Source organism: Chenopodium album, chromosome 7 (assembly GCF_948465745.1).
Source record: "Chenopodium album chromosome 7, dcCheAlbu1.1, whole genome shotgun sequence".
NCBI lineage: Eukaryota > Viridiplantae > Streptophyta > Magnoliopsida > Caryophyllales > Amaranthaceae > Chenopodium > Chenopodium album.
The window spans coordinates 61204785-61217449 of NC_137840.1; the positions used below are offsets into that span (position 1 = coordinate 61204785).

General features: G+C 33.4%; 1 protein-coding gene across 1 annotated transcript; it reads left to right on the plus strand.

Annotated features, from left to right (window-relative positions):
- Positions 1-1005: 1005 nt before the first annotated feature.
- On the plus strand, positions 1006-12384 carry LOC145639123 (protein S-acyltransferase 8-like). The gene is made up of 5 exons (XM_081690287.1): positions 1006-1357; positions 7877-8062; positions 9054-9356; positions 9459-9692; positions 11544-12384. Exons 1-5 carry the CDS (start codon positions 1319-1321, stop codon positions 12018-12020), a joined length of 1239 nt encoding a protein of 412 aa, XP_081546413.1. The 5' UTR covers positions 1006-1318; the 3' UTR covers positions 12021-12384.
- The last annotated feature ends 281 nt before the right edge of the window (positions 12385-12665 follow it).

A 12665-nucleotide genomic window follows, 5' to 3' on the forward strand; every position in this document is an offset into this window, starting at 1 on the left:
TGTTGCCATATTATATAGAAAATTTATATGGAAATATTAAAGTGACACAAACCCAAGTAAAATACATTTAATAAACATATCAATATTATCAAAACTAAAAATTGGCTTATTTGACATTTTTTTTGTATGAAAAATGACATAAATCAAACAAAATTTAATACGGAGTAATAAATTAAATAAAAATTGTCTCATATATTTAGCTCCACATAATGTAAAATATACATGCAATTTAGGATAAAAAAAAAAATTCAATAACATTAGTAGAAATTGCCATACATCAATCAAGTCATAATTGCCAATTTATGAGCAAATTAGATAATTACAATCATCTTTATTATGTTATAATAATCATGATTTATAAATAAGCTAAATTTAGAGATAACATTTATAACACTACCCCATCAATGAAGTCTCAAAAAGCTAAAAATTAGTACCAATCCGAAACTAATTTGCCAGGTCGATGCAAAACTTTTTAAAATTAGTATTGACATTCCACTAAAATTGTGTATCTTTATGTGAAAGTTAGCTTATGTGGAATTTTGGTGAAAGCCAATTTATCTCGTCATAGTATGTAAATTGATATCACGTGTGATTATTGCCAATTATTACAGATTGTAATTAATCGGCTATCAACTTTAAAACTATAAATCTCACTTTCTTTCATAATTACAATCCATCAATTACCATGTATTCGACGACTCTCTTTCATCTATAATTCTTGTACAAATCAATGAGAAAAATATGACGTTCATATAATAACTCGAGACATCGGTCAGACCTTAAAACCCCTAATGTGAATATGAGATGAGCCACACCTCACACCCAAAAACAACAAAGAAATTATGAGGCAAACCGTGTAAGAATTAAGAAACCGATGCTTCTTCTATTAAAAAAAAACAAAAATAAAAGGTAAAAAAATACAAAAATTGATGAATTAATGACGAAAAGTAAGCATTGGTAGAATACAAAAATATAGTGTAAAATTCTTGGGGTTTGTTTGTTTTGGTGTGTTTCTGTATTCATTTGCAAAATTACCACCATTACCCCTCTCTCTATTTCTCTCTCTTCCTCCATTACAACAACCAACAACAACACCCACCTTTTTCAATTTCTCGACGCCGCCATTTTCTCTCTCCGATCACCATTTTTCCTCTCTTTCTCTCTCCTATTTTTCTGGGAAAGAGAGGGAAAATTGTGTTGATTTTGTTTTGATATGGGTGTAATTTCAACTTTCAAGCTGTAGCAGAGAGAAGAAGAGAAAGAGAAAGAGAAAGAGAAAGAGAAAGAGGGGTTTCTTTGATAATTTCTGATTTTTCTTATGGAGAAGCGCGTTTATCAACTTTGGAAAGGCAGCAATGTAAGAATTCTGCATTTTTTTTTAAAGCGTTTTGTTAGGTTTTAGCTCTTCATATTTGATTTTATGTTTCATTTTTTTTTTTTTTTTTTTTTTGTTGGATTTTCTATGCTTTAATTTTCATGTTAATGGTAGAAATTAGTGGGTTTGTTGTAATTTTTTGTTTTTGGGCATTTTGTTAGAATTTTGCTGATTTTATATTTTTTCGATGTAAATTGGGATGAATTTGAATTTGAATTTGGGTGTATATTGCTTTGAATGGTATGTTAATGGTAACAATTAGTGGGCTTGTTGTACTTTTTAGTGTGAAGTATGGTGGGTTTTTCTCTTACATGAGAAATTGGATATGAATACATGGTTACAGTGCTGGTTAGGGTTGTAATTTTGGAGTTGGGGCTTTTGAATTTGGGGTTCTAGTGTTGCTGAATATCTTCTTAATTGGTTCATTTGGGAATTACTAGTTTTGACAGTATAGGTAGATTTCTCGGGTGGTAGAATCTTGTTGAAGATTCAGGATTGGGTTGATAAATAGTATTGGTGATGAATTAGCTAGCATATTGAAATTGCTTTAGCATTAAAAATGTGATATGTGTTGCTTTGGAGCTATATATTAGTGTCGGATATTTGTTGGTCCATTTGATTGAATGGGTTTGTTAAATTGCGTCTAATGAGCAATGTTGCTTTATATTGTGTGTGTTTACCCTTCAGCATGGAAATAATTGACTTATTTTGGTATTTGCATAGTTGTCCATCCATAGTGAAGTAGCGTGCTTTTGGAAATTTGGCAACTAATTTTTTTCAAATCTTCTATTTGTAGACTTTTTAACTGTCTGTTGATCTAGTGGAAGAGAGACTAGTATGAGAAACTAGTTTTATAAATCTTTTACTCTATTGTGCTAGTTTCCTGCTTATACTCTTACATGCCCTTGATGAACGAGGTGGTTCACACGGATAATTTACTTTTTTCCTTAAGCGGAGGTTATTTGCTTTCAGATGTATTTGAATTTTTATTGGATTTTCTTTGAATAAAGATTTGAGTTAAGAATCTCATTTGGTGATAGATGCCAAATATTACCTTTTCAGCCCTTATTGTTGGAATTTGGTTTGTAAGTATCTGTATCCTTTTCATCTATATTTATAACCTTGTTGGACTGTTTTTTTGTACTGTAACAGAAAAGTAAGAGCCTCATATATCTCTGTGATCTTTGATGGATTAGACTTCATTTTGCATGGCTACCCTAGAATTTGATCTTGAACCTAGAGACTAAAATCGGGTGCAAAAATGAGCTAAGGGAGAGGATATTAATGGTATATATTCCTCGATATTGAATTGTAGCCACAGAAAAGAAAATGATACAGAGTACAATGACTACAGTCATTTCTGATCAGGCAAAGTCATAGTCAAATATAGACTCTCGATAGAGATGATGGAGGATTGAAAATAATAAAAACAAAGAAAGCATTTTTTTTTTGTTAAAGTGATCCATATGAAATCTAATGAATTTGACAGTTCTGTCTGAAATGAAATAATAAAAGGAAAGACATCACTTGGAGATCCTAATCTTAAGAAAAAAATAAAATAAAATAAGAAACTAAAGAATACTACCTCCATGGATTCTGCTGTTGTTGGGTCTAATCAAGGTCTATGCATTAGTAGCCTTTATTAGTTTATTTGAACTCTTGCAAAAAGTTTATTGTGATCAATTCATAAAATGGTTTGTTCACCATCTTTATTGCTGTGTTTCTCAGGGAACTATTTAATGAAAGATAGTATTAGTAATTTTTTTTGTTTTTGTTTGTATAAAAGATGTTACGTTATGTTCTCCCCAATTCCTTATTTTCCCCCTTATTTCGTTAGGGTAGAGGGGAGTATTGCTTTCTGAAGGTGCTCAAAAAACTTCAATATGCTGCTTAATCTGTTTCTTCTGTGGTTGCTATAGGCTGCCATTTAAGTCTTATATCTTGTTTTAACATCCTTGGGTTTTAAAAGGAATTGCGTATAACTGTATAAGAAACAGGTGTTGATGTGTTGAAATGAGAATGCAAATTGTATTTATTGGCTATATTTTGTAAATTGTTTACCTTTGCTGTTTGTCATTCTTTCTTTGATTTTGGGAGTGCTAATTGCTAAAGTAAAGGATATTTTTTCTTTCCTTTTTAAATTTACTTAAAACTAGTCAACTATTATATTTTTGTTTATAATATTGAAAATGGGACTGGCTACTCGTCAGTGTGATCATGTATGTGTGCTTTATTTGAACTTTTTTATGTAGAGGAAAGAAAAATTTATGCAGGTGAGGTGAAGTGCTTGATTTGGCTAAACTGTATTAGAGTATTACAGACGTGTGCTGTTTGTTGTTTTTCTTTTGTTTTATTACTATTCCTTGGCTACTTTATTAGTGAATTTCAGCAGCATTTTCAATTTATATGCATATGGCCATCTTTATGTAGTACTCTGCGTGTCTGTTTTTTTTTTTTTTTTTTTTTCTTTTTCAAATTGTAGTGTGAGTTTTAATTGGTTAAATGTGCAATGTATTGGCCAATGTGTCAGTTCTTTAGTTTTCCACTTTCCCCAGCCAATTTCCTGAGTATCCTGACCCTTGAAGGACAACTACATAATGTTTCATGTAGATCCAAAAGCCAATTAAGGTAATTTTAGAAATTTACACACTGTTAATAAGCGATATGACCAAATTAAAAAAAATTATGCCATGTCCTTTACCACACTTACCCTGTATTGATTATCAAAATAAAGTGCACTTCTGTTGGTTGCGACCATTGTTGCTTTTGATACAGAAACTGTTATTATCCTTTCTACTTCCTCCTTTACTAGTGCTGTCTGCATCACTGGAGTCTTGTGAGGGTTATAGCGCTTAAGGTCAAGGTGAATGCAGAACAAGCAACCTGCAATTGTAGCATTGTATACAACTATACATAAACTAATATACCAAGGAAATCTCCTTCCCTTGGATTAATTACTATGAAGAGCTTTTAGTAAGCTATTAATGAGGAGCCTCTTAGTACTCAACGTCTATAAGGAAGTTTGGTCCTTGGCTTTTCTTCAGGTCCCTTTCTCATTGCAAAAGGTGGCTACTTGTAACTGTTAAGACCTATATTGAATGACCTAATTTGGCTGCGTACATTTTCTTCCTTTATATCTAGGGTAAGAATTTGTTACTAATTGTTGCATCTGAATTATAACTTTCCTTCATAAATAGTAACATCTCCTCGTTTTTGGGTTGTATTGTATTTTAGTGACACTTGATGTTTTGTTTGGATAAGAAAGAATGCAAAGTGTGACACATGCTGTTTTCATTGATTGGATTTCTAGAGGACTCCTTGTCCTTTACTGATATTTTATATTCACATATATTCTATGTTACATGGACTTAGGAACGGGTGTCAGACACGGATACATGTCCAAGTGTCCAATCCGGCAAGCTTCAAAATTTTAGGACACGGGGACTCTGTCCGATATTTGGACTCGGGTACAGGGACATGTCAATACGTCACTTTAATTTATATAAATAAATTATATATTACAAAAGCTTTAAATTTTTCATTATGTCTACCCCTATTTTTTTTTTATTATAATTCTCTCCTCGGTAAATGCTCCTAATAAATGGCAATCTTCTTTCCATCTTCTCTATATTAATGGTGGTTTTCAAATAAGATATGTTTTTCTTTCATGTTTCTTCTCTTTTTTCCTCTCTTAATGGAAGTGTCCGACACGGACACTTCGTGATATTAGCCGTGTCGGATTAATATAGCATATATTAGATACAAAATCTTCCTTATAGTGACCCATATTTCATTTACAGATTTAGACGTTCATTTTATGCCTGAAGTCTTGATGCATAGGATATTTGTCGTTCTTTACCCTCAAACTTCCTTCCCATAATTTTACTTGTTTGATACTGTTATATTTCTTCTTGTCCTTGACATACCTGTATCATTAAAATCTACAATTTTCCTGTTTCATATCACTATGCCCATCCCCACTCTTTATGTTTTGCATTTTCCCTTTTGCTTTTTCCATGTAAAACTAGAAGTTTTCTAACCTTTTGGTCAATTGGTGCAACGGTGTTTTGAGTTGGAATTGGAGACTGTTGATGATGAAACTTGTGTTGGGGATACAAGGACTTTGTTGAGCTATTCTTGCTTCTATATTGGATTAAATGTGTCAAAATTTTACTGTATCTTTATTTTATTAATACCTAAAGCGTCTTTAACCAAGGATCTCATGATAGATTTCTGAAATAACACTTTTTCTAGAAGTTTTCAGGATCCATATTGCACATAAGTTAGATCAAAGATGGACGTGCATCAAGTAAAAGAGCTGTAATTTGAGTTTTGTTTGGATTTATTCCCTTTTTTTTTTTTTTTGGGGGGGGGGGGGGGGGGGGGGAATGGAAGGTAGGGAGACAAACCTACGTTTTGCGTTCTAAAAATTAGATTACGCTGTTTTTTCCCTCTACAGTTTGCATATGATTCTGTGTGGTTGCAACTATGCTATTCTTTTAGATTGCCTCCCCCCCCCCCCCCCCCCCCCCCCTTCCTTCTAGCTTTTTACTCTCTTTTGCTGATCATTTATCATTTTCTGCGTTCTCCCTTCCTATACCGTTAAGTGCGTTAATGCAAATGAGTCTCACCTGAACTATATCTTGGCCGTTAAACTAGTTTGGAATAGCCTATGATAGAAGCGTTTAAAAAGTGCGTGGTATACTGATGTGTTTTGAATTTTTTATTCTAGAAAACGATTATAATAGTGAAAAAACAAAATGTGTTAATTTTCTTAGGGTTCTTTATAGCTTACCTGTTTCCTCTTGGTTATATCGGCACTTAACTTGGTCTGAAATGCAATATTTTTCTCTAGTTATATCTAGATTTGTTTACTAAATGTGCTTAAATTTATTTCAAGATTTCTCGGGTAAATTGATTCAGTTGCAGCCTATTGCTTCATTAGTTTAGTTAGAGTTTGAGTTGGAGCAATATTATTAATTAGAAGATATTGCCGAGATGTCTAAATTATGAAATGCCGGATTACATTGCGAGATGGATTCTGATTTCTGCCAATAGCTGCCCTATTGAAGAGGAACTGATTAACTGACCATATCATGAGTTGTGCTTGAAGTTTCTCTTTTCATGTCTGGCCATGCACGTACTGCCTGTATTGGAAAAGTTGGTGGTTGCACTGATTTAATGACTGACTCTTAATATTTGCCCTTACTTGCTCATTTTGAACTGTTTAGCTACAAGGCTCTATTCCCTGTAGCTTAAATTTTTATATCTTTTAAATGTGTTTGAATCAGCGAATCAATTTTAATTTGCAATTATCAGTTTCAATTATAAAAACTGCAGCTTGATCAGCACTCAGCATGAATTAGTTTTAACAATACAAACAAAAATTTTAGACTACTAGAGAGCCAGTAAGAGTCAGTTTTAATCAGCAAAATATTCTTAATTAGTTGAGTGAGTATAAATAAATTTTATTTTAGGATTAGTCAGTTGAAGAGAATAGGACCTAGTAGGACTTATGCTTGAATCAATTTTCTTTGTGTACACTGAGTTCTTGATTATTCTTCAGGATGATAAGAAAGATGTTTTCTGAAAGACTCCATTATTGCTTCCTTGCTTAATTAATTCAACACTGTTCCGATATCTACTGGCCACTAGGAATTATACGCATAATTTGACCTATATCTATTTGTGACAGTGAACATACTTAGTTGCTTTGATTTAGAGATATATTTCTTATGCTGAATTTATTATGTTCCCAGCTCTACAATTTAGCCCAATCATATTCAAAAATTTGATTTTAAGAAATGCACCAGTCAGTAAAATAGTATAAGCATGCGGTGGCTGATACTCAATCACACATTGAAGTATACAAAGGTCCTATACAAAGGATGTTACTTTTGTCCAGCAGAGTAACATGTTAGTTGAATGGAGTGCACTTAATGGTTGATAGTTGAGCCGCTTTATGTTTTCTCGCCAATTTGGTGCCTACGTATTAACATTCTTTGTGACTAAATAAGAAATATTCTATGAAATACCAAATATAGAAATTGTAAAAGATGCTTGGGAGTTTGGCCAAGAGGTATATTTTACAATGTGAGCTCGCATTACATGCTATAATTGATAACAAGTGAATATAATGTAACAGAACCCCTAGCTCTAATCTGACTACTAACGGATAACTAATAGATTGAAATAAAATTCCTAGCTTGGAAATGGCTATATTTTTGTTTGATTTTATCTGTTTTTGTAGTGGCCCCTCATAAAATCTAAGCATGTTTGCGGGTTGCCTGTCTTCCAGAGGGATTTTGTTGGGTCATTAACCTGCTTTTCTTGCACTGATAATCTAATTTGTTTATTTTTTCTTCTTCTTAACCCCTTCGGGAGTTAACAAAAGTATGTTCTATTACTTCTATGGTTACTTGTGATTCCCGACTTCCTGTTTTTTTCTAGCTTTAGCTAGTTGTTGTATTTAGTGTTTTAATCTTCTACTGACATTTGCAGATATTTCTTTGCGATGGACGAGTAATCCTAGGGCCAGATGCTAAATCACTACTTATCACCGTATTGCTGATCACTGTTCCAAGTGTCGTATTTTGTATATTTGTAGCATGGCACCTCCGTCACCAATTTGCTTCATATAATGCTGGATATGCAATCATGGTGGTAGCCATTATTTTTACAATATGTGTAAGACTTTTGATGGACCTTATTTTTGCCTTTTATGTTTAATGTTTGCATATATAACTTTTACATGTTGCCTAAGTCTTCATGATTGCTTACCATCAAAAGCATGTTTTTTTTTTTTTTTTTTTTTTATATTTTTTTTTTAATTATATATATATATATATATATATATATATATATATAGGGGAGGGATCCGGTGAGAATAGGTCCATATGTGAGAAATCATACTTATGTGAGAACTGATTTAAAATTTAGAACATGTGAGCAAAAATTTAGAACATGTGACTCAAATTAAAATCCTGAACATATGAGTAATAATTTAGAACATTTGTGTGAGTAATATGTTTAGAACATCAGATTTAAGAATTAGAACAAGTGATTAAAATTTTATAAAATTTGCTTTGAAAATTTTAAACATATGAGTAAAAGTTAGAACATATGATTTAAGATTATGAACATGTGAATAAAAATTTAGTACAAACTGATATAAAATATAGAAAGTGCGAACAAAGAATTTATAACATACATGTAAAATAATAGAACATACGCTTTAAAATATGGAACATATAATTATAAATTTTAGAACACATGTTTTAAAATTTAGAACATATAAGTTAAAATTTTGGAACAAGTTATTTAAAATTTATGACCAAACTTAACTAATTTATGGTTTAGAACATGTGAGTACAAAATTAGAACATTTGATTTAATTTAGAACACCTAAGTAAAATTTTAGAACATCAGATTTAAAATTTGGAATATACGAGTAAAAATTTAGAACATAGATAGTGTTCTCACATAAGAAAAATTCTCACGAGAGCCTTCCTCTCTCTCTCTATATATATATTATAAATTTTTTGCAAAGCTTTTGCCTGTCTCATGAATGTGTGATGCACAGTCCGTATTTCCCTTCAATTTATTTATGGCCTATTATTTCTGTTTCTTCTATTTATTGATGCGTTACTTATGTTATATTTGTCACTTTTTATAAAAGGTATTACTTCTTCTGTTGCGTACTTCTACGAGGGATCCAGGGATTGTACCACGTAATTTACATCCACCAGAGGAAGAATTCCGCTATGACTCTTCTGTTGTTGAGACTGGTGGAAGACAAACACCAGGCCTTCAGTTTCCTCGGACAAAAGAAGTTATGGTTAATGGAATTCCAGTGAGGGTAAAGTATTGCGACACATGTATGCTTTATCGACCCCCGCGTTGCTCTCATTGCTCGATATGCAACAACTGTGTGGAGCGTTTTGACCACCATTGCCCTTGGGTTGGCCAATGTATTGGTTTGGTAATTTATTTCTACTGTCTTAACTTGGTATACTGTGCTATGTGATTAACCTTATACATCCTAATTTGGTTACCTACTTTGACATATTTGTTTTTCTTGCAGCGCAACTACCGGTTTTTCTTTCTCTTTGTGTCGTCAGCTACTCTACTGTGCATTTATGTGTTTTCCATTTCAGCCTTCTATATGAAGGTTCTGATGAATGACAACCATTATACTGTTTGGAAAGCAATGAAAGATTCTCCAGCATCAGTAGTCCTTATGGCTTATTGTTTCATATCTTTATGGTTCGTCGGTGGACTCACTGGCTTCCATTTGTACCTTATCAGCACAAATCAGGTCCGTTATGTTAGCAAAGTAATTTTTTTTTGGAGCAATACATTTGTGTTTCTTTTCATCCACCCTCTCCCCACCCAAATTATTATTTTTCTTAATATATTTGAATGTTCTACCCATTCGTTGCTTTTATATTCTATCATGTTGACTCTTAATGTTGTCTGTTTGAAGTGCTGCTTATTCATCACCAAGCCCCTTGTGTAACCAACTAAGCTCAGTCGTACTAGTTGCATGGTAATGTTTAGAGATGATTATGAGAAAATATATTCTTGCTGCTATTGTTCCTTATGTAGGTGAAGTTTTAGATTGTACAAGAAGCACTTTTTCTTCACCTATACACGTGCATGGATTTTGGGAAAGATATACATTGTGTTGTCTCATCTTGGTTCCTTATCTCTTTGCCAATGTTATTCAGTTGCTTTGAAGTCCTTAACTCTATGAACGTTTTTTTGGATACCTAAAACTTAGATGTTGCTCTAAATTGTATGACAACAATTTGTTATTGGTTTACTAGACATTTTTGGGTTTTCTCTTATAAAATATTCATTTCAGTTCAGCTCAGCTCAGTTCAGCTCAGCTAAGTTCAGTTCAACTCAGTTCAGTTCAGTTCAGCTAAGTTCAGTCAATGAGAACAGGCCCTAAGTCCAATATTATTTTGGGGTGTGGGAGGTGAGTGTTGAAGTGGCTTTAAAAACACGAGTTTCATTTTTGTTAAAGAAGCTAATAAGCATAAAAGGAACCACTTTTAACTGGTGTTTTGAGTTATATTTGAGCAAGAATAATTAGAAGATGCTAGGTGATAGGACTCCTTGCCTTTTAGTCGTGATTAGTGTCGTCCTGCTATTTACTTGATCGTTATGATCATTTTCTAGTTAATGAGTTTGATCTCCTGAAGTGGATTCATTTGCATAGAAATAAGTTGATTGTAGCAACTTTGACGGTTCTGAATTTAGAGTGAATAGTCAACTTTTGAACTACAAAGAAGCTTAAACTTGATTAGGTTGAGGGAGAAGGATGTTTTCTGTTCAATTCTTTATTCAAAAATTCCACCGAATGAGGTTCTTGGTAAAATGGTTGGAACAAACTAGATAATGATTAACATGTGGTACTTCATATGTCCCCATAGCACATAACTTTCTTTCTCTCCTGATTTATTATGATCTTTATTTACATACGAAGTATATATTAAAATTATACTCCGTTATAATTGACATTTTTAATAGCAATTTTGAGTCAAACGAATACCTGTGCTCATGCACGGGATATATGTAGTCTATATATTATGAGAAAAAAAAATAGTAGAAGTGATAGTGATAGTTATTAAAGGGTGGTCATTGTTTTTTTTTTTTTTTTTTTTTTTTTTTTAATAGAGGGCTAGATTTTAATTGAGTGATATGGGTAGTTATGAGTAACAATGGTGGTTATTGGTTATTTTTTTCCAAAAAAAAAAAAAAAAATTAAAAAATAGGAGGGCTAGAATTGCAAGGATGGGAATTTGGAGTGATGTGAATGAGGTTTGAAAAAAAAAACTCTTAAATTATATATTAGATTAAAAAAAAATTGAGGGATCTAATGTTGGAGATTTACTCGACTTGGAGTCTTTATTAGTGATTTGCTGATCTTGAAAATATATAGTTCAAATGCGAGAAATTTGTCTGTTTGGTTTTTTGTGATTTATCTTGTGGAACAGCTATGCCTTCTGTATTTTTCGATTTTGTTTATGATGCATATATTATCTTGCTATATTGGTACTTCATTTGTTTGTTTGTTTCCCCCCCCCCCCCCCCCCCCCCCCCCTATCAAATGGTCACTGCTTCTTGTCACCTGATGTACTTTAATTCATATCTCCATCAGACGACATATGAGAACTTCCGTTATAGAACTGACAGCAGGCTCAATGTCTACAATAGAGGGTGTTTCAATAATTTTGCTGAAGTGTTATTCTCAAAGATCAAACCATCAAGAAACAAGTTTCGGGCTTTTGTTGAGGAAGAGGTACCACGGCCGCCACCTCTGCGTACCACTCCAGAAAATGAACCTGTGGATGATACAGGTGACCAGCGTACCAAGGTAGAAGATGACTTGGACTTTGGGGGAGATCTGCTTAAGATTTCACAGCGCCGTAATGTTGAAGATATAGAGGATACTATACGTAGCGGAGGAAATCATGTACTTCATGATAGTTCAGAGGGTGAATCTTATGTGGGTTCGGTCCGCTCGGATTATCATACTGCTCCGATTCGTGCAGATATCCGGCACTCTAGTTGGGGTAGAAGTGAGAGCTGGGAAATTGCACCTGATGTCTCAGCAAGACATGCGCATGAAGGATAATGCTGCGCTTCTAATATGAAATCGTGATTGATGGAAGTTGATATAGTTTTGTACATTTGATCTCTGGGATTTAACAATCTGACCCCCATTTGGTTGGTGTCTCTTACAGCCCCTGCCCCTGCCCCTGCCCCTCAGTCTCAGCCTAGGGATTTCATCCTCCAAGTTGTATCTTATTGCATCAATTTTTTTGACATTATATCCGAAGCAGTAGTGAATAGAATCGTGTGTGAGATCTAGAAAGATATAGCTTTGACATGGTCTGTTGCCTTAACTGGGATCATATCGGCCTTGCTGGTAATTCTTTTGTAAATACGAATTTGTTGGATGAAATTTTGTAATTGGTCTGCGAACTCTATGCTTTGTACTTTCCGTGTTTATGTTTGTGGTCGAAGCATTATTATTAATTTTATCTAAACTTTGTAGCTTCTGTGTAACAGCAGCCACAGCCAGAAGAGTGCCATAGATTAACTAATCTGCTGTATTTGGGTGGTGTGATCAAACTGGACTGACTTTTAAAAAAAGTACAAGCTTTTTTTTGCCACCGCGCTTCCTATCCCAGATAAACCTTGTCAAGGCCATACTATTACCGGTGAGACAATCATTCTAGTAGAGTGTACGACACTAGAAACACGGTCGTGGGTCATT